Source organism: Paramormyrops kingsleyae, chromosome 10 (assembly GCF_048594095.1).
Source record: "Paramormyrops kingsleyae isolate MSU_618 chromosome 10, PKINGS_0.4, whole genome shotgun sequence".
In the NCBI taxonomy this organism is placed as follows: Eukaryota; Metazoa; Chordata; class Actinopteri; order Osteoglossiformes; family Mormyridae; genus Paramormyrops; species Paramormyrops kingsleyae.
This window is the reverse complement of record NC_132806.1, coordinates 26,379,652-26,402,475: the sequence shown is the minus strand read 5'-3', so window position 1 is coordinate 26,402,475 and position 22,824 is coordinate 26,379,652. Positions and strand designations below refer to the sequence as shown.

At 46.6% G+C, this 22,824-nt stretch overlaps 2 protein-coding genes across 5 annotated transcripts in view; both read left to right on the top strand.

Annotated features, from left to right (window-relative positions):
* The first annotated feature begins 1,063 nt into the window (after positions 1–1,063).
* Positions 1,064–5,923, top strand: LOC111836452 (ribosomal protein S4 X-linked). The gene is made up of 7 exons (XM_023797737.2): positions 1,064–1,149; positions 1,768–1,845; positions 2,071–2,251; positions 4,405–4,502; positions 4,665–4,836; positions 4,985–5,142; positions 5,740–5,923. Exons 1-7 carry the CDS (start codon positions 1,147–1,149, stop codon positions 5,839–5,841), a joined length of 792 nt encoding a protein of 263 aa, XP_023653505.1. The 5' UTR covers positions 1,064–1,146; the 3' UTR covers positions 5,842–5,923.
* A 2,617-nt stretch (positions 5,924–8,540) lies between these two features.
* Positions 8,541–22,824, top strand: part of nhsl2 (NHS-like 2) — a 40,673-nt gene continuing 26,389 nt past the window's right edge. Inside the window, exon 1 of one of the 4 annotated variants that reach the window (XM_023797731.2) lies at positions 8,541–9,541. In XM_023797731.2, coding sequence (XP_023653499.2) covers positions 9,265–9,541 — 277 coding nt within the window. In that variant the 5' untranslated portion in view covers positions 8,541–9,264. Of the gene's footprint in view, positions 9,542–16,000; positions 16,084–20,161; positions 20,449–22,824 lie in introns of those variants that run through there. The other 3 variants (XM_023797730.2, XM_023797736.2, XM_023797732.2) reach the window with 3 other exon arrangements.

Below are 22,824 nucleotides of genomic sequence, written 5' to 3'. Positions count from 1 at the left end.
AGAGTCACCCAGTGTGCAGAAGCGAGACTCGATCCGTTTCATTAAAGAGAAAGTTAGACATCATTATATAAAATGTGAGCTAAAAACACGAAAATCACTTTTGCCTAAAAATAGTCAGTCTGTCACTCACACTCATAGGTGCAAAGAACAAGTCACCCAGTTTGTCACACTCATGGGTCCCATTGGATGGCAGCAGTACAAGATCTCAGACCACAAAACATTACATCCTGAATATGTGTAAGTGTGCCGTGTAACGTTTAATTGCAAGCCAAGCTGCAAATCACAGTATTGCTCTTGTCACTAGCGTACATAATCGAGAGGATCATTTGTGGAAAAGTAGAGCACAGCGATCTCTACTAGAAAAATATCTGGATTTATAATTAAAAATGCTGAATAAACACCCAAGTACTTAAACAGGTAAGGTGCTGAGCTAACACGTCACAATTAAACAATACAATTTATTAAAAGCGTTGTCGCTGTAAATCACGTTGCCTTGTATTCCGTATTCTCGTTGTCCGTAGTTACATCTATATGGCTTTTCATTTCTCAACATTATACAACGGTAATGACACAGGGGAGCTTACGTCATTTCTACATTTCTATAGGCCTATGTGTCAGCAAAGCCTACGCTACAATACACCCACCTCTCACAACAACGATGGGTACGTGTTGGTGCACTCACTAATATGACTACACTAGTCATTTATGGGAATTATCTGTTATCTAATTAAACGACATAAACATGTGATCGTGGTGATACTGCGCAACAACAGCTAAACCGCCGGTGCCAGCATACAGCTCATCTATGCCTAGAGGTGGCAATTTCAGGTCCAGAAATTAAAACCAACCAACCAGTTGAGCATAAAGAGTCACAGTTACAGAGTACTCAACTGGTTGGTTGAAACAAAAATCATGGTCTGGATTTTTACTTTCTGGACCTGAAATTGCCACCTCTGCCTATAATCATCATGATACAGCATGCTGCTCTAATTTCCTCGCTTGTTACACATTCGGTCCTCCCCGCTAGTGGGCAGACATTAATAAAAGTGTACGTCGGAACGAACTGACCCTCGCAGGCACCCTTCCTTTTTGTCGTTTTCATCCGGGGTATGAAAGTGGGAAGTCTTTTCCCCCGTAGACTGCGCCATGGTGAGCTGATCGGCTATATGTTTCCTAAAAAAATACACATCCTGAAACATCCTCCTTTTAATTCATAGCATTAAAGTTCTGCAGCAAAGCATGTAATGTTTAGCGTCTTCTGAATTAGTTGGTCCCAATATTGTTTTGAGGAAATTTAAATTCAACCCGGTGAACTATGTTGAAAACCTCTTGCTGTCAGCATTGATTTGGCGTTACACATTTATGAAAAGGAGCATTTGTAGTTTTTCTTTATTAGATTTTTTTTTGTTTTTGTACGTGGTGTTCGTGTCAAGTTCAAACATGTCAAGTTATTAAGTCAGTTTTAAATAAGTCGTATTGGTAAGGCCTCATTCGAGGCCGGATTTTACTACTCCAGCTAGCCGGCACCGATTCAGTTTGCTACTTAGCTGGAGCAGTGACACTGTCCCTAAACATTTTGAGACAAAACCCGTTTTCCCCCAGATCTGCTTTTGGTTACAGCTGATGTGCCGGACTAAGTCTCTGTCGGATTTGTTTATGCACAGTTTGAGCTAGTTCGTAGTTCATTAGCTACTCAAATACTAATGAAGACAAGGCGATCGGGTCCTGTTGCGGGGGGCATGTATTAAACTTGTATCCGTTTCATAGGCTCGAGGACCGAAGAAGCACTTGAAGCGCGTGGCAGCGCCCAAACATTGGATGCTGGACAAGCTTACTGGAGTGTTTGTGAGTACCGGTCTTGTCTAAATCCATCGATGTCAGCAGTACAAATGATTGTTTTAAAACCGGCATTGCAGTGTCTAGGCAAAGGATGTTGCTGCAATCTTTGGCCTTCAGCTTGAGCTGTCAGACTTTAGTGTGCCATCTATAAGAGATGGTCGTAACTTGCATTTCCTGTCAGTTCTGGCTATATCACCTGTAAGGAAGCTGAAGCTACTCCCCGTGTCCCAGGCACCTCGACCTTCAACCGGCCCCCACAAGCTGAGGGAGTGCTTACCCCTCATCATCTTCCTGAGGAACCGGCTGAAGTACGCCCTGACCGGAGATGAGGTCAAGAAGATCTGCATGCAGAGGTTCATCAAGATTGACGGCAAGGTCCGCACCGACATCACGTACCCCGCTGGATTCATGGGTGAGTGGTGGTTTCATTTTGGTTGGCATGGTAACACCGGCTTCCTCCCCTGTGCAACTGCCCACCATTAAACAGTCATATACTCTAGAGGTCGCTCTGTGGGGTTTCGTTGTTGCCGAGGCGATGCATTGCCATATGTGTGTATGGAAAGAACAGGTGCCAGTACTCCGGTTGTTATTCAGTACCAGCAGATTATGACTTTTTGATACTCTCAAGAGAACATTAGCCAGCTTCAAGCACTGTGTATGTTTCAGTCTTTTGTGGGGTAAAGAAAGAAATATCTTGCGAAACACATACGGAATTCAGGCAGTCAGTACGGTTACATGCACCTTAAGAAAACTGAATTATCGTCTTAGGTGACACCGGACTTGTAAAGTACATGTAAACGTGTTAGGTCGACTGAAATCATACTAAATTAAATTTCTTAGTTGGACTAAGACACCCAGATAATGCGATTGGGAGTCGATTTACTCCTGCATATATACGATCAATCAAACCGGCCGCGGCGCTTTGCACATGCTCCACAGTCCCCCCCCGATCTCCACCAGAATTAACGGAAGAATCTAGTACACAGAAGCAGCTTGAAGTCTAGCAGAGGACGTACTGCACATACTAAATGTACAGCGCTCTAAAACTGTCCAATTCACCACTTAACTATAGAGCACTTTTCCACCCCACCAGGTACCGTACTTTTGGTACTTCAAGGAGGTACGCAATTGGTCAGCGGGGAAAAAGCCCAATACTAACAAGCTGAAAGGAGCCATATCGCCACCTATCGTAGCGGAGTCAAATATACTTCGGTCAATAAATTGATTCCCCTCCCCTGCATGTATACTGGGACAAGACAGTAGTCCGATTAAATGGCATAGTCGATCTATAACCGTAGCTGGACTTAGCTGTGTATGTAAACATACTCAGTGTTATGAGTAAGGGTAATAATTAATGACAATAATTGATACTTTATTCATCCTCCTAGGGAAATTCTCTTTATACCTCCCCCAACTTACTCTTAGTAGGTAAGAATAAGCTGCCCACGAAGGGCAGCCGCCTGTTGGGGTGCCCAGGGAGCTGGGTGTTAAGGGCCTTGCTCAAGGACTCAGAGACGTGCCAAGGCCGGGTTCGAACTGGCAATCTTCTGATCACAGGCAGGCACACAGGCTTAGCCCACTGACCCATGTGCTGCCCCCAGGATGCTTGACCTAGCGATTTTATCCTGGATTGGAATCTAATCAGACTTGGTGTTGAAAAATTTTCTTTGGCTGCTTGAATGTTCTATATTCCTCATGAAAACACTGCATTGGTGTTCAATAGATTTAGTATGTTGTCCTGACTGTGGTGTTTATTGTGGAAAGATGTGGGCAGTCGAAAGCGCTAGTAACGCATTTAAGAACAACAGTCTTGTGTGAGCAGCTCCCTGGTTCCCTGCAGGCCTGGGTAATGTAAGGACACGTGAGCAAATGACGCTCGGCTCAGTGAGCGCTGTGATAGATCAGATCCAGGCGCCTGGACGTGGGTGGATGAGAAGTTGCAGGCTGAAGCCTGATTGTATTAACCTGCCAGTGGACTGTGCCGACTTGAGTGTGGGGGGGTGAAGCTATAATTGTAACACGCAATGTGTTTCCCCTGAAACTTAAATGCTTTTGCAGCCCCTGAAAGGTGATGAGAAGTTAGGGATGGTGCCAGCAGGGTGCTGAAAAAGTTGCATGTAAATCATCAATGCATCTGCTTCTCTCTTTGTACTGTTCTTGTTTTGAGTGGGTTACTTGATTTCGAGAAGGTCCATGACCGCCACCTAGGGGATTAAATTGACAGCTGTTTCATGCCAGTCTTTGGGCTGGTCCTGGTGCTTCACCCAAAGGAAGCAAAGAATGGGCAGGGCTCTAAGCATAGAGGGACCTGCGGTGTTGGAAAGGAAGTGCCTCTCCTGCCAGGTTAAGACTAAGTTATTCACACTTGAAGAATGAAAAAGATCCGCTTTTCTGGGGTCCAGCCCAGAACAGCTGTTCCCTCTGTGTGGGGCACCTAAGTGGCTACCAGGCTCTTTGGCAAGGTGTCATCCGATTCATTAAACCTGAATAGCCCTGCTGACTCGTATAGGCTAACCGTGAGTTGTGAATGAAACGGATTTCAACACTTCTGATGTCTTCTCCCAGATGTGGTCAGCATTGAGAAGACTGGAGAGCATTTCCGATTGATCTACGACGGCAAGGGACGCTTTGCCGTCCACCGCATCACTGCAGAGGAATCCAAGGTGTGTGGTGGTCATGGTGGGTCAGGGCTTGTGAGGACGTGACGCTCTAATGATAATACCCTGTTAGCTAAGCTTAGCCTTCACATGTGTTAGATGCCTCCAGCCTTGATCAGTTTCCAGAATAAAAGTTTTTTCTCTGTTGTGTTGCTTTCCCACCTGCAGTATAAGCTGTGTAAAGTGAGGAAGATCATCATTGGCACAAAGGGTATCCCACATTTGGTGACCCATGACGCCCGAACCATCCGCTACCCAGACCCCCTGATTAAGGTCAATGACACAGTCCGCATCGACCTGGAGAGCGGGAAAATCACTGACTTCATTAAGTTCGACACCGGTGAGATGGACAGTCTGATCTCAATGCCTACGCGCGTCTTGTGATCCAACCCAGTTTTTCTAGCAGACCATACTCTGGATTTTAAAATATCGTATGGTCTCCACGCAAGCTTCTGCCCATGTGACTTATGCTTGACCAATCCCTGCAGGCAACCTGTGCATGGTGACAGGTGGTGCCAACTTGGGGCGTATCGGGGTGGTCACCAACCGGGAGCGGCACCCCGGCTCCTTCGACGTGGTGCACGTGAAGGACAGCACAGGGAACAGCTTTGCCACCAGGCTCACCAACATCTTCATCATCGGCAAGGTGAGTGCTGATGGATTGGAGCCAGAGGTGTATGAACATGTGTGGTGGGCTCAGCCTGTTATGAAGGGAGATCGTGGGTGTTTACGTCATTGTGGTCTGTATGTGCTGTTCGTGACAGACGGCACCTTTTGCTGCCACTTATCAATCATAGCTTATGAAATAACTGATTTTATTAAGTACAGTATGAGAGTCCACATCAAGGGGGAACTCCCTCAATGGGAAGCCAGCCACATAGACACACTACAGGCAATTCAAAGACTCGAGTCCAGCGAAGTTCAATCTCTTGGCTTGAGGGAGCCAATTAGAGTTCCTGGAGGAAACTTACACTAGGAGAAACTCCTCAAACAGAGCTGTAGGCTAGAGTTGAACCCCCAGCCCTGGGAGGTATGAAGTCACTGTGCTACACACTAATAGACCATGAGTGCATCTACATGACATTGAAATTAAAATCCCTTTTGGAAGAACGTGATTTGCATTTCACTTCTTAAGGCGTTGGCACATACCACAATTAGGTTTCAAGGTTTAACCCTTCCCCAGGATGTGATTGGACCAGTAGTGCACTAGCGGTGGTTTTGAACTTCCTTTTGCTTCCTTCAGGGCAACAAGCCATGGGTGTCCCTACCACGGGGCAAGGGCATCCGGTTGACCATTGCCGAAGAGAGGGACAAGAGGCTGGCGGCCAAGCATGGTAGCAACTAAGGGGCACGGCATCTTAACAGAGCCATGTTCCTCCTATTACCCCCACAGAACCCACATGAAATAAAAGGTTATTAACAACCAATCAGGTGGCTTTGGAGTATTGCTTTTTTATGGTGCGTGTTGGGTGTTCAGATGTTGACGTCCTATTTGTGTGGGATTGGTTTCATTCCTCTTTGAAGTGGGTGGTGGACAGCTCCATTCCGTAGTTGCTTGCTGTTATTTGTCCTTAACTCCATTAAGTGTGTTTACTCTGTTTTAGGTGTCCGTTTTTATTTCTAAGTAGCTAAAATTGCAAGCCATTGAAAGCTGGCTGTGGTGACCCTGCAGGTTAAATGGCTGCTTTCATTTTCCATCTGCTTTCCACGTGTGAAATTAAACTTTTTTTTTAAACATGCTGTGCTGCTGAGTAGCCTGCTACTCATATTTGTGAAGTGAGGATGAGAGCGTGTTTTGTGTCGAGATTTTAAGGGTTCTGGTTGACTGTCTCCTACCCTGTATCTTCATCTGGGTTCCTGTCCAGTATTCTTTGTTTAGAGAATCCGATAGTGCTTATTTAAACAGATGGATAATTTATTATTAGGTGCCATATTGTCTGCTGATTCATTATTGCCATATATATGCCATTTTTCTAGAATGTTCTGTCTGCGCTATTGGGCTTCCCAATGACGTGTTAATCGTGATGACTGAGTCAATTCATTCTGTTGCCAGTTAACCTCTTCCATTCTTGCCCACATTTTTCTTGTCTTATTGGTTTTTTCCAGTGTACTTGGTCTTATACCCAAAGTAAGACTGATTTCTAGTGCTGCTTTTAGTGAAAATGTATGCTCAATTATATAAGATGTTTCCCTTGCGTAATTAGGTCTTTTCTAGCATCATAGTTCAAAGGTGTCAATTAGTGATGCTCCGATTGATCGGCCACTGATCATGATCGGCCGATATTGGCTAAAAATAGCTTGATCGGCGAACCCCAAAAGCGTTGATGACTTGACGTAAATTACTCGCGCGACTTTTTCACACGTGCATGCACGGCGCACAGGTAAACAACAGCAGAGCGGAGCTTACTAGTGGCAACATGAGTTCTCCCGTCTGGAAGTTTTTCAAAGTGTCCGATAAAGACGTAAAGTTAGCCGTTTGCAATGTATGTCGTGATGAAATCCCTCGAGGTGGAAGCAAGCAACGGCATTTTAACACCACTAACATGATTAGGCATCTTGGAACACGCCATACAACTGAATATGCTGAGTATGAGAAACTAAACCACTCTGCTCTCGGGGAACATTTCATGTGTTGACCCTGGAGGTGTCAGGCAACAGTGCTGACCAAAGTGTCACTGCCCCTCCTTCATTGTGGGGAGACAAGTGTCAAGCGCTTGATTCTTCAAGATCTTGACTGTAGCCTATTTCTACAGTTTTTTTTTTCCAATATAGTTAATTTAGAGTTAGTTTCATTTCTACAAATGGTGCAAACTCTGCTAGATTATAGATAAAAGATTCCCATTCCCCTGCCATTCTGTGATCGGCAATCGGCAGATCATGATTTTGGTGATCGGTAATCGGTGATCGGCCCCAAAAATGCTGATCGGAGCATCTCTAGTGTCAATACTCTTCCAGCCTTGCTTCTCAGTTGTCCAACTTCAACATTAACAGAATTATAGAAAAATACCATATAAATGGATACAATAATTCTTTTCTTTCTTAACCTTCACAAATGATGGTTCTGTCCGTAGGTGTTTGGTTCAGTCTTGAACTACAGGTTGTTTTTCTAACTCTGCCGGACATAGTCCTCCGTAACGCTCTTCAGTTGTTTGCGGTTACCTCAGGGTTGGCTGAGAGAGAGCCTTGTGGTTTCAGTCTAGCTGGCTGCTAGTTTTTCCCTCCGTGGGTGTTGGAAGGGCGTCTTCATGCTTTTCCCCTCACATCCCCACAAACAGACTTGCTCCAGAAGGCCATATGGTCACTGCTGGGCAGCCGCAAGCTCCTCCCCCTCTGGCAGCGGCCAGTGGACTCCATATAGGGAGCCACGAGATGCCAGAGTAGGTGCCTGATGCATCTATGCTCGCACCCAGGCCAGGACAAGCTTAATTCACCATAGTGTGTGAGAGACACAGATAGACCTGCAGAACATCTTCTGTGTACATTGGGCTCTTTATAGAAATACACGCTGTTTGGGTTATACAAGAAATCTGAAAATAAGCACTTTCAAAAAGGTGAGAATCCCCAGACGGTCGTAAGGTTCCCTCTCTTCTGACGTGTCCGTTATATTTCCCGAGTCAAATAAATGTTTTGATGCTATTTCCCAAGTACATTCTACATATAAATGAGGAATTTTAGTACGTATATCACGGAGGATAAAGGGGGAAATTAAAGAAAAGAGTTTAAACGGCCGGAGTCGTGATTAGTGGTTCCGGAGCGTGTGTTTCTCCTCAGATACTTGAAGCGCTGAAGTGGGTCGGGCGGGCGTTCCGGGAACAATGGTAACATTCATGTCGGACTGCAGAGGGAGGGGTCCAGATGTTTCCAATCAGTTTCTCGCAAGCGATAAACTTTCTTCGTAGTTGGTAAGAAACGGCCCCCGATAAGATGAACTGGCACGATGACTTGCCGGTTCGCTCTCCCTCCCCCCCCCAGGGCAACATCCACCACAGAGCGGCACAGTATCTCACCACGCCATCCGTGCAGGACAACCTCTGGGTGTGGGGGCCAGATGTGCGGTGGCAGGGGGGCGACTATTTGTATTAAAGCAACAGAGCTGAGCGTTGCAAAACTTGGCTGCGTTTCAACGTCGGAATTTGTTTCACGGTCCAGCGCAGCTGTTCAAAACCGCTCCTTTTTCTGCACCGTTTTAAAAATGCGTTGTATTAAACATACAGTGGCGAAGCAATACTCCCACAAAGTCGACTTATAATGGACATGTGCTTCAAGTTTTCCAAAAAGCCAAACATACGAAAGGTATAACTATATGCACACTTCTTGTAGCCCGTCAAAATACCACTTTATTAAATAGATAAAATGCCTATGTGTTTTACCTAAGATGGAAATATAATGCAAGTACATGATAAGGCTGCTAAGACTTATTTATCATACATTTTGCTGCGCTGCACTCGATGACAGTGATAGAGTCACTAATTCGTTGCAGAAACATAACTCACGTTCAAACTCTGACGTCCCACTATGCGGCTCTGGATAGGGGCGAAGCCTGGGAGATCAGAAACCTCTGACAGGTTTACATCTAGGGAGAATGGTACACGAGAGCTCCGCGTAGCGAACAATTAATTGCAACAGTTAAAAAAAAGGAAGGGAAAATGAGAGTCCTCCGCTGTAATCCCAAGTTATAGAGGCTCAACAATAGCATCGCAAGTTTTTCGCCCGAAGTACTCGCCTTCAGCAGTGAGAGTACTTCGGGGGGGGAGAGAGAAGATCGACAATGCCTTTCTGCAAGAGGACGATTGCCCCCAAAGATTTGTGCAAAGACGGCGCAAATGGACAGAGCGCGATTTTCGGCGACCTCGTGGACGTGTGCGGATTCACCCTGTGCTCTGCACTCCGACAACTGGCGGATTTGTCTCGGCAGTCGGTCAGCATCTTAGAGGAGCTTGAGGGGGAATTCGTGTCTATTTGTCACCGGTCCGGAACGCTGGAGTGCAAAGTTATCGGTCTGCAAAAGTACATTTCTTCTTTGGCCACCAAGTCCCCGACAAAGAGTAAGAAATTCTCTTTATTTTAAGTAATCAATACTATCGTATAACCGCCTCAATATCATCGCAGTCTATTCATTTCTAGCTTTGTTTGGATTCCATTTACTTCAGCATGCGTCATTTTGTCTGAATAGCCTAAAAATTGCGTTGGCTATTTGGCAGTGGGTGTGGACACAAGATGTGCAGTGGGATGCATTCCTTCTTGTGGACTTTAAGTAGTTGCACGATTTTTATTACATACTTTTGAATAGTAATGATTTAAGTTATTGTTTTTATTTTTAGAGTGCATCGTTAGGTAGTATGCCTGCATAAATTGTTTCAGAAAATGAAATTGGCGGAAAAGTTGACATATGATCTGTAAGCTTGAAAGTACTAATTGTGGAGGATTCTGACCTTCACCCTTTTTCATACTGACATTATATATGCAGTAGTGATGTGTATATGGATTGCTTGCTGACGCCACATTAATAATCTTTGGCCAGAATGTACGATAGAACTCCACGCGTTGCTGTTAATTAATATAAGATTCTCTCAAGTTCTAACTTTATAACCCATTACATCAAATCTGGCTCAGTTCGAAATGTTACTAGGCAGCGAAAAGAATGAAAGGACAATGTTTGCAGTTGCTTCCAAAATAACGCATCGTTATGGATCTTTAACCGATTGCAATGTGCCAGGTGCTGTTTTGATTTAATTAAACAATCGATCTGGAAGAATAATGTGCCTTTTCAGAACTCAAGCCAGGTCTTCCAAGTACAGTCATACATTGATCGTTTTCCAAAAAATATGTCAAACCATTTCTCACTTGGGGATAAATCATTTAGCTCAAACATTTGGTGTGAAATTTGCTATGGCCATGAGGAATATAAGATAAGATCTGATCTGAACTGGGTGGACCTAGCTTACCAGCCTCTGCTGAGCGTGGTCGGTCTGTGGATGGTGCGGAGGCGCGTGGGCGTCTTCAATTCACGTGTACCCAGAGGGCGCCAAAGCGCCACATAGAAACTCCAACTAGGCTCCAATTATTTTTCTAGCCTCTCTTTTCTGCATACACTGTTTCCCAATACATTAGTGAATTAATCTGTTGCCATTTTCCATGGTCTCCAAGAAATCTACTATTTAAACAAATAACCTGCTTGAATGAACAGAGTGGAATGAAGTGAATTTAATAGTAGATATCCATTCTGTCTTGCAGGAATATAAATTTTTAAGCGCCATAACAAGTAGCTGACTAGATAGCAAATTATATTGCTCTAGATACCTGGGAGATACTAGAGCGCTGTAACAATGTTGAAATCAGAAGCCGTTCTCTCCTCTTTGGCGCCACACTTCTTGCCACCGCGTATCATTTACACTGTCCTGCACGTAATTATGTTGCTCAGAATTCCTGTGCTGTCCACTTCCTTTTCTTTTTCTTATCAATTGCCAGGCTGCATTCACGACTTATGTAAACTGTCCGGCAGGACATTCACTGTTATCTTTTTCGGGGTAAATATGAGTCGGAGAAGAATCCAGAGGCTGACACCATTTCCGTTGGAGGGGGGAGCCTGAAACGTGATGCGTTTTTCCACTGCCCCCCCCCCCCCCACACACACACACACATATCCCTGTAGAGGGAAGCAAGGCTGGCTCACACTCAGGGTTCATGTGAAAGTTAGGGACGGGTGATGTCACAAGACAGAAGCTTGCAGAAAGGCTGGGGCGCCTGCCAGCCTACGCCCCCCCAGGTCCAGTTTTTCCATGCCCAGAGGAGGGGAACGTCGCCCCTGGGAACTCGGTCCCAGCCGTCCAGTTTATCCCGCAATGTTTCACTTCTAAGGATGTCTTATCAGCCAGAAATCAGGACCTCCAAAATGGGCTTAGACTAGATCGAAATTGCCCATTTAAGATGAAGAAATGACTCCTAAAATATAGCTGTGGTGAATAAGAATCCAAGAATGTTTATTTTGCTTGTATTTAAAAGCAGATGGAGTCTCACATTTCCTCAAGTGCAGTATAGTCTGGAAAACAAGATTCAAGAATTATGTAATTATTATAATTCGTATTATGCGGAGGGCCGTATTGTTGCCGTGAAGGCTGTTTGCATCCGTATAATTACATAAAGTGTTAATTTGGAGAGTAAAGAAATGAATGGAAATATCAACAAACGCTTCGGGTGTTCATGGTACAGAAGCACATGGCCAGAGATGGCTCATACGCACCGGTTCCCATAGCATGAGAGCGTCTGTGTTTATAACGGCCCGGACGCCAGTGCAGGGAGCAGCATCTGGGATCAGGCCCTCAGGGCTCACATTTGGAGGAGATACCTGAGTTGGGGTGGAATACATGTCCTGGGGGGCGAATCTAGGTGAAATGCAGTGAGAACGGCTAAGCGATTGCAGCCCTGGCGTCCGGCCACGTCTTTCTGCTGTAATATTGACCTCTTGCCTTTTTAATCATGGGGATTTTCCCCTCCTTCACTCTCTTGCCTGGCCGTTGTCATGGCAACACTCCAGATGTGCCTGCAGGCTCATTCTCTTGGCAGCATTACTTACATTTTTGTTTTTTGCATAAGTGCGATGTTGAGAAACTTTGGTCGCTGTTCAGTGGGCAGATCGCTTACGATGTATCAGAGCTGTTCCTTGCCATTTGGTGGTGGTGGTGTGGGGGGGGGGGGGTTGGGGTATCATCAATCTTCATTGACCCCTTTTCTCCGTTTGTTTTTTTGTCCTTTCCTAGAGAAAACAGATTTAAAGGGGGCGATTTTTCATGCTGCACTGAACATGACTTTGCGACTTGGGGCTGGTGCTGCGCTCCCTTGTCGTTACGCTACGCTTCCCCTCGGCCGCGATATGCTCTCCCGTGACGCCGTGGAACTGTTCACTGCCATGTCTCCATCATTCATCTCAGTACCTCAGAACCGTCTCCAAGTGCACGTAAATCACTCAGACATTCATTCAATTAACACGCTCTCTCCAGTGAGGGAGATTTCCATTGCTGAACTCAGGATAAACACTAAGCTGGACAAAATTCAGTAAAGCTGCCTGACAGATGAGTCTCGTGTCACGGTGAGAAGCACTCCAGATGAACAGTGTGGCGCTTTTCAGTTCCCACAGACCCGAAGGCTTCACTCTGCGGCTGGAGTCACAAGATGATTGGCACTTGGTAGATGTGGGCGGGGCTTCCTCTCAGCCACCTGACACACATCATGTACTCTCAGAAAAAGGGGTAAACATTTGTACCTTTGCTTGTCACCGGGGCTGTACTGTCAATAGTCTGCCAATTATATCCTTAACTTTAGGCAATTGTACAAAAGGTACAGAAATGGACTCTGAGAAACATTTTTGTACCATTGATGGTACGTTAATGCTGTTTGTATCTTTGTTCCTCAGAGTCCATTTCTGTACCTTAAAAGGTACAATTACAAGGGTACAAATTTTTACCCTTTTTTTCTGGGAGTGTGCACGTCCCTTTGTCTTTCTCTTTTGGATTTGGGTGAGGGAGATGCTTGCAGTGTTTCCACACTAAAGTATTCATGGGGTTGGCGAATGCAGGCTTCTGAAACCATATGCGTTTAATGAAATCGAACAACTAGACGAAACATTTGCTTAATAGGCAAAAGATTTACTGGCGTTTTTCCATTGGTTGAGCTGACTCTCTGATGCACTTCCTCTTACTGTAAGCTCACTGAAGTTGGGGGTCATGGTTTGCTGTGTAAGCACACATCTAGTTATTTAGCAGATGTATATTTTTTGAGAGAGAAATGTCAGACGATCCCTGCAGTAAATGAGGGTTACGGACTTTGCTCAAGGGCCCAACGGTGAAACCAGCCTGCTGACCTTGGGATTTGAACCGACAACCTTCCGATCACAGACACAGCACCCTAATGGCAAGTCATGCATGGCATGGATATATGGTGACTGTCACCTGACTGGAAATGAATCTTGAGCGCCATCGTACGACGGCCCGTGAATCCCCCTTAATCCAGTTCCGCCTTGCCTGTCCCAGGCCCCTGGAAAGCCTTGATGCTGGGGCCACATAGGGAACAACGCCAAGCTTCTAACAGCTCCAGCACTCCCACAACCCACCCAGGTTTGGCTCCCCTTGATTTGGCAGCCTAAGATACCAGAGGACCCACCCAGGGTACCACTCTGCCACCAGTTTCCAGTTATCACCATGGTTACCCACTCCCACACCATGGAGACAAGGAGCAGAGCAAATGCAGGGTCAGAGGCCTTCACCATCTCCATGTCTTCCGCTGTTTTGGTTAATAAAACTCCAAAAGGGGAGGGATTTGTGGTGCCTCAGAAAGACCCCAATTTAAGCTAAACGCACAGGTCCAACAGCACTGAGAGACCTGTACCTGGAAGTGTGTGGGTGTGTGTGTATGTGCATTAACGTCAGTGTTTGTGTACCCAAGACTATTCTGGACATTAATTAGCTTTACTATGGGTATTAGAAATTATCAGTGCATGTGTCTGTTTTAGCAAAAGTGTATTTTTATTGCCTGTATATTGAAGGTATGTCAGTTCCTTAACACCATTTCTCTTGTACCTAAAGGTGTATTAGCATCAGTGTTTGTGCATCCAGGAGTATGTTTGACATCAGCTAATTTTATTGGGTTTTATAGTTTGGGCGTGTGCATGTTTATTTTAACAAAAGTGTATTTTTATTGCCTCAATATGCGAACAGCGAGTGCCTCTGTATGCGTGTGTTCCTTTTCTCTCAAGGTGTGTGTGCGCGTGTTTTTGTAATTACAACATTATGGCCACTAGATTTCCACACAATACGATAAAAACCTGTAACTCTCTACCTTGTGAGATTTACTCTGTCCCCACAAGGTTAACCTCAGTTTTATAAAAATCTGTGAATGCGATCAAGAAACTAAAAATGCCAAAAGTCTCTATTTTGTTTGGTTAGTTATGGTTAAGGTTTGGGCTGGGATTAGGGTTATGTACGTAGGGTTATTCCCAAATGAATGGAGAGTCCGCAGCACAGTAAATGATCAGGTGCCACAGGGGATTTGACTCCAGTCCTGCTGAAGTGAAGACACTCCTTGTTCCTCGCTTCTCATCAAACTTGCTCAAAACCTTCTTTTGTTTTTTTACATCTGCCTGCATCTCCCCGCCTTCTAAAAACTACATATATTACAACATATATTACATTACCTCTAACTGCTCTGTGTTGCTGCCTCTATGCTAATGTGACAAGTCATGAAAGGAGGGAGTCTGATCTGAGGTCAGCAGGATGTGAACAGAGAGGGAGAAGGAAGCCATGACTACTGCTGTGTAAGCTCTCTGCTCGCTCTATCAACAAGATTCTCCATTTATGCTTCACCTGCAGCGTAGCGCTTAAACATCTCCTGCCACTTCATACGCTAAAAATATGGATTACATTCATCACAAGCTGGTCAGTGCCTTATTTACATTGCGTTTTGTTTTTTTTAGTGGATACTTCTACCCAAAGCGATGTACATTTTGAGAAAGCAGGGTTAGACCGTCCCCGGAGCCGTTAGGGATGAAGGGCCTTACTCAAGGGCCCAACTGTGTAATGATTCTGATGAATGGGATTTGAACCAATGACCTTCCCATCGCAGGTGTAGTATCCAAATCCACTAAGCTCCTCATGCTTTAAAACATCCATCCATCCATCCATCCATCTTCTACTGTTTTTCCGGGTCGGGTCGCGGGGGCAGCAGCTCTACTCTGAGTCCCTCCCGAATGACCGAGCTCCTCACCCTATCTCTACGGGAGAGCCCAGCCACCCTGCGGAGGAAACCTATTTCAGCCTCTTGTATTCATGGCTATACGACATAAATGAATAAATACAGAAAAAGAATAATACATGATATTTGTTGCACATTTACTGACAGAAAATTTAACAATATGGTTATTATTTGTTTTGTCATCCATCCATATCCACCCTTAGTCCAGGTTTGCGGTGACACTGGGGTCTGTCCGGGAAGTTCCGGGCACAGGGGAGGGATCCCGCCTTTTCGTGCTGCCTCATTTTTTCTGGACAGGATCATGGGGGGACCTATATAGGATTAAAAAATATTATTAATAATAATACTTTATATTATTATAATAATTTTGTCGAAGAAGCGCGTGTGAGTGTGTGCATGTGTGAGTGTGCGCATGTGTGAGTGTGCGTGGGCGTGTCTGTGCCTGCGTCCGCCCACCTGCCCATGTGCGTGAGCCGGTGCCCCCGCTGTCTCCTGCAGACGCCCAGGTCCAGGGCTGACGCTGCAGCTTCCGCAGTGCCAGGAGGGAGGCGGGCAGCGCCATGCACACTGCAGCCTCCGGAGGCACTTTCTCTCACGCTCTTTCATAAGCCCCCGGTCAGTGCCGGGGAGGGGGGGGGGGGTGTCTCGCAGGAGCGGCAGGCGGAGCGGAGTGCGGGGGAGCACCGCGGACAACCCTGTCAGGAGGGGAGGGGCACGGCGGCCGACGGCGGATCAATGCGCTGGAGGAGGAGGAGGACACCTGGGAGGGAGGGGAGCGGGGGGCCAGGCGAGAATGGGGGAGCCAAGGAGAGCGGCGCTCACGTCCTCATGCCGTTCCTGAGAGGTAGGGGGCGTGTGTGTGTGTGTGTCAGGGCGCCGGGGGGCCAAGCACTGCTTGTGGAGACAAGGTCAGCACTGGTATTGCAATAGGAATGTTAGCTAACGGCACTGGAGTCCCCACAAAGATCTGTGAATGCAATCAAAAAAGTAAAAATGGCAAAAGTCTCGTGTTTTGTTTGGTTACTTATGGTTAAGGTTAGGGCTGGGTAGGGGTTAAGGTCGTCATGTTGTGATTAGAGTGATTAGAGATTAGAAATGAATGGAGAGTCCCCACAAAGATATAATCACAAACCTGTGTGTGTGTGTGTGTGTGTGTGTGTGTTTGGCTTAGGGGTGGTGGTGGTTCTGGGGTGTGTAGACTGTTGTACTCACACCTCTCCGGGGTTCATAAATGGCAGTTCGCCTTAATTTCTCAGCCCGTTGCATCTCGTTTAATTCGCTATGATTTGCTGCACCCACATTCAGGCCATTTCTGGGGGGCGGGGGGGACGACCCTGTGCTGGGTTTGGGGGTTCAGTGGTGCCTCCGGCCTCTTTTCTGGGGCTCCCTGCTCTGCTCCTCATGAAGAACGCAGTTAACAGCTTTCGCACGGATCTGAAGGCAGGTGGCCAGCGGCAGGTGGCCGTCCTGGAGCCAGAGTCCCGTCTCCTTGTTTCCAGAATTATGTCAGAGTCGGAGCCTGAGATGATTTTCGGTCTGCTTGCTTTACGGAAACTTTTACAACTGCATGCTTTAGGGGACGATGCCAGAATGGAGCAGTATATAGCAGGTTATAAGGGACAGAGGGTGATTATCAGACTGTGGAGGCTGAACTTTCATGTCAGATGTTTGAGAAAACATCTGACTATTTCATCCATAACGGGAGATGGGGATGCTTCAGGCCTGACTCACTGTGTGCAGTTATTTTTAATTTCACAGAAAGGCAGCATAAGGAGCGGCTCGTCCTCCTGCGCAGGCCTTCAGGCAACGGGGAGGCGACCAGCGCTCCCCTCTGGTCACATGACCTTTGATCACGGCACGGATTGGCTGCCTGCATGTGGCCAGAGGTTTGTAGCGGATTCTTCTGGCAGTTTTTAGTTTTGGTCGCCTAACTTCTTGCGCTCTCTGTGTTGTGGTTATATTTACGTTATTTGTCGGAGGATCCATTGCACAAGAACTGGCTGCAGAGAGGAAGTGACTCTTGCTCAGCAGCCTCCCAGGTCCTGTCTCCCTGGATCTTCAGGGAGACGACCTTTCTTAGGAGACACAAAGTCCTTGAGGGGTTTGAGGAGCGGCGCAGGGTGTGTTAAGGCAGCAGTTCAAGCATAAATGTTTGGATTAAGGAACCTAGGAATCATGCTTGTTTACGTGAGGCGTTTTCTGACTCATCTCAGGAATGGCATTTTTTATGAAAATGTCCTGGCATAAATGCCCCCCCCCCCCCCAAAAAAAAGGTGTCTGCTGTACAGTGTGTACCCTTCCTCTCCGTTTGTTGGTACACAGTTGGTAAAAGCACATGCAGCGATCTTCACCGCGTGCGTCTCTGCGGTCGCATGTCGTGGTCGCGACGTCAGCAGCTCATTGGTGGCGAGGGTGGGATTTCTGCCACCATCTTGCTGGGGAGCCTGGGCTCTGGGCTGTGAATCTGCTCTCTTGTCCAGAGAGCCATTTCCTGTTTGAAACACCCCCACCACCCCTTGTCCTGGACCACTGAGAGCAGCCGGAGGGGAAGGGATTAGGGGTGACATTTGGAGGGCCGGTAGCTATGACACATAGCTGAGTAATTGCGATTGATGTCCAGCATTTCACAGGTCAAGACAAACAAAGGTCTGTGGTTTCTGTTGAATGCCTGGAGAAAATACCCATAATCCCATTCTCTTTCTATCCTGCATACAATCAGCGTCAAACATTCTGATATTGCCATGACAACAAAAAAATCCTAACTTTGTTTTCAATATTGCAGGAACTCAGAGGTGCTGGAATTCCTCTGTTACAGTAGAGGTCAGCATTCAACCCCTTTTAACAGTGTTCTTCCTGTCACAGTTACCGTAGTAACTGTACCCTGTATTATCATTTTGTCACGTCCATGTGAAAAAGCAGTTTCATCCACGGGTTCCTGTCTCCCACCATAAATGATGTACTGGTCTTGGGTCATTGTTTCTCGGTTTATCTGTTTCTCCTGGCTTCTTTCGGCTAGACAAACAGTTATCGTCGTCGTCTGGAAAGCAGACGGCAGGCTGCGTGAGCCTATGGTGGATGTAGGCCAGGACTCAATCGGGGATGGCGTCAAGTTTCCGACTCGCTGTATTTCATGTGATGTCATGTGCAATTAATGGTGACCAGGTTTTCTCAACATGTGAAGATGATTCTGGTCTTTAAAGACGTTTATTTGCACAGCCTGGTCCTTAAAACATCACATGAGGACCAGCACGATTCCCCTGGGGTGGGGGGTGCTGTCCGCCGAGATCTCACAATTCAAGTGATGGGTTGAAAGCGAGCATAAATCTGACTGGGGGTGCTGATGGCTCCATGGACAGGAAATGAACGATGTGTTGGAAGTGTCCCCGCCAATGCTGGGCGTCCCCGTGGCCCATAATGCAAAGCAGATGTTTTGCTCAGTCTTCCACCTATTAATTCGAAAGTCATGTTGTTTCGAGCGGAATGGCGCCAAAGCAATAACCTTGATCCTTGAAACCCCGCCCCCCTCCCCATCGTTCATTGAATTTGTAAAAGGCGTCGGCATGAGGGCGTAAAATGCAGAGGACTCCCTGAGCGTGAGCAGGGGCCCTGTTTTTTCGGGCTGAATGACGATGACGGACTGTGGTCAGGCCAGTGCAGTCAGCAGTCCCGGTTTGGGATTCGTGCCTGAGATTCAGAGGAGGGCAGTTTTCCCAGCGCGCTCTCGGACACCCGGAGATCCGGGTCTTTATGAATTTTCCTTTCTCACAGTCGTAGAGTGGCAGGAATGTACACGACGTCGTGTTTGTGTGAGGGCTGGGTTTGAACTTTCTGCAGGGCAAAGCCAACTCTGTCTGTCCCACTGTTCCTTAAAATGGAAATGACTCTGTCTGCATTGTTTCAGTCCCCGTACCTCGCATTACGTGCATGGCTGACCCCACCTGGGACCAGCACTGCAAGTAAAGAGCTTAAGACCGAAAGCTTCTCTTGGAGCTGCTGAGGAGACTCGATTCTCAGAAGCTCTTCTGATAACTTCCTCTAATCCCCGTCGTCCAGCTGGACTCTTACAGAGTCTCCATGGGAATCCAGGGACCTTTCTGTCCCAAAAGTCGTCTTATCTCCCAGCCCCCCATCTCTAAACACCTGCAGGGTGGTGCTGAATGAGTTCTTTTGTAGAGTGTGGGGTCCAGGAAGCGTGTTGGGTTTCAGGGTGGAACAGCGTCGGGGGGGTGGGGGGGGGGGGGGTTCGGGGGGTAGAGTCTCCATGAGCTGAAGGCGTTAAGCCAGAGTGACTTACAGCTGGGGTCAGAGTTATGCACTTTGGTGGCTGTTTTATTGAGGAATGCTCTGTAATTTGCTCAATGACAAGTGTACAACAGCTGGGCTTACTTACCACCTCCAGGAAGATATCTAGTCAGTCAAATGCAGTGAAACCATATGGTATATAAAGCATATATCATGGACCCGGCATAAGAAATTATATGGGAATTTTTTTTGGGGAGTTTTGCAGAAGCCGCAGACGAAACACAAAAAGTTTAGCAACTCATAAAAGCATAAAATATATGTACAGTGCTGGTTTGGAGGACGCCAAGTGGGTTTACAGCGGCCTCTCGTGACGTCTCACAGTCACCTCCGTGTCTCCTGCCCCTATCTTTCTGCTTTGGTTCATTCCGCACATATGCTTGCTTTGCTCATCAAAGGGGCCAAGGAGACCAAAAAATTGTGTGCATTTTTCCCAGTTCGCGGGGAAACTCCAGAACATGCTTGGTCTTTATGTAATTCTTTAAAATTTCAGTGTCACCTCTTTATCAGCTTTTGATGTTAGGAAAGTGGTCAGAAGCTTTCAGGTGTGTTTTTGGGCATGACTGAGTGCTGACTGAGTACTGAGTATTGGGTACTGGGTACTGCTTCTGCGGGGGTTCAGGTGAAACCGGCCAGTGGGTGCTTTCGGTAGCTCAGAAGCGATTCAGCTCCTCTGAACTCCATACTGGTGTACGGAGGCTGGCTGCCCCGCGGGGGGGGGCGTGGGTACGGCTGACTGATCATGCATTTCTTCACCATTCTGGTCTTGAGGAATGCTACCTGTCTGGAAATAAGGGGCAGATGCGTGCTGTTCTGCGGAATCCCAGCAAGCACGGAGTGAGTGCGTCCTCTCGGTCGCCGGTTCCCTCGCCTGATCCCGGGCCTGCATCCGCACCATCTTCCGAGGCAGGTGGGGGGTATGTTTCACGTTCACGCTCGAATTCCACTTTCCTTGCGACCTTCGTGATAATGTGCGTGCCCTCGGTGTGTCGGTCTTCATCGTGAGCCGGATCCACCTCGTGTGGAGGTTTGTAGCTGACTGCAGGTTAAGGAGATGATGGCACAGGTGCTGCAGTGGTTCAGGTGTTAGACCATGTATTACCGGAATCTCCGTACACATGGATACTCGTAGTCAGATCCAGGTCAGAATCTTAGATGGTCTGCTCCTTGTTTCATAACTGTGCTTGAAAGTTGACACTTAAATAGCACAGCGAGTAGCAGGAGGGAGTGCATGTTTAAGGGAGGTCTGGGGACAGGGGAAAAGCCCACATATTTTCTACTGAGAACTGTGTGAACAAAGTTCTGCTCTGTGTGATGGAATGAGCAATCGCCCGACTTTCAGAGGTTTATCAGGTGTAAAATGTGCATTTCTACCTTGTCTAGTTCACCTGCCCTTCAACACCATGAGGTTATTCAATAATCTCCTCACTCTTTCCTCCAAAAATCCCTGCATCCTTCGGATCTGTTCGCTGCCACAAGGAAGTGAAATTTTCAAAGGGGTTTTTAAAGGTGTCAGCGGTAAACGGTGTCACCTAGATAGCATGATCACATGGAAAGGTGCTCAGGACGTCACCTAGATAGCATGATCACATGGAAAGGTGCTCAGGACGAGGGCAGGATTGGTACATTCTGAGAGCAAAATACTAGGGTGTGATATTTTGCCTGCTAGAATTAGCTTTGAGAGGGAGGGAGGGAGGGAGGGAGAGAGACAACAAGAAAGTAGGAATGAGGGAGAGCAAGAAGGAGAGAGAACAAGTAGGAGGGAGTGAGAAAGAGAAAGAACGTAAAAGACTTTTTCTACTGAATCACCAAGGAAGCTGAACAAATGTCCTATAGATGGTTATGTGCATGTGTCTAAAAAGCTGGATTCCTGCCACTGAACTCCTGCTGTAAAAAAAACAAATAAGGATGAAACGGGGAAGGGAGGGGTAATGAGAGAACAGAAATGGGTGGAGGGAGAATGAAGGGATGAAGGAAAATGAGAACGGAGAGCTCAGCTGATGACCTGAGGTGGACTGTGGTCTCATGGTATGTGTATAAAGAAAGACTCTGTATATCGGATAATGTGTTTCGAGGGTAACACTGCTGCTCCCCATGTCCAGGGTTGAGGGTTCGAATGCTGCCACCTGTCTGTGTTTATGGAGCTTGCATGTTCTCCCTCTGTTCTGCAGGGTTCCTCTGGGGACTCCGGTTTATCCCACAGTTAGTTCTCCTGGTGTCCCTGAGTTGCCCAAAGGGTGTGCTTGTGTGTGCGTGTGTTTTCCTTGTGATGGAGTGGCACCCAGCCCAGGGTGTGCCCTGCCTTCTGCCCTGTGTATCCTGGGAGAGGCTGCAGGCTGGCAGAACAGGATGATGCATAGCGTACTTCAGGGTATGCTGGAAGAAAATCTTTTTATTAGTCATTGACATGGGAAATGCACAGTGGGGATCCTGTGATTTGGCTCTCCCTATGTGGGACAGGGCTCTCCTACTTTATCTGAGTCCTGTGAATGGACACCTTACCCTGCCCCCCCCCACAGGACCTGTATGTGTCAGGCATGCCATTGAATGATAATCTGACCGGTGATGTAATAGTCTTAGCCACGCCCCTCAAACTTCACATATACCAGATCACTTTCAAGCCACATCACGGACCTACGCGGTAAGCCAGCCAATCAGAGCAGAGCTTATCAACATATTAACGAGCCCACCAGAAAAGGGGACTTCCCGGCATACCTGACATGCTTTGTAAACACCAGAGAGCACTTTAAAATACCTCCTCCAAGGGCAGTATGAGGAAGCTGCTCACACACTTCCTCCTTTATCAAACAACTGAAAAAAAAAACTAAAAAATCAAATCAGAAGTACTCATCAGTATTGCCAAAAAGTACCAAAAGTAGCCAGGCAATGTACATCCTACACTTAAGTTACTAATGATCAGTTTCAAATTCCTTTAACAATGAAAAACCTTACATCTATTATAGACATTTTGTTCACTGACAGTAATGTTGGTGTCCTTTCAACAGCGGTTAAATTAAACCAAACTAACAAAGAACCATTTTCTAGTTAATACTGTACCTTACTGTCATTAATTAATGTAGAATTTAAACAAGATCTGAGTGATTTGCCTCCCAGATGGATATGGCAATGATTCCTGGTTTTCATATTCGACTTCTTATGCCTGCCTGTAGTTTAAAAGCATTTTTAGTTCCTTAAAAATTACTGCAACACTTAATCCAATATCAAATTATGTTGGACAACGCATTGCAAAATCTAAGCATCCTGTTTTTATGAGGAGGCTGCACAC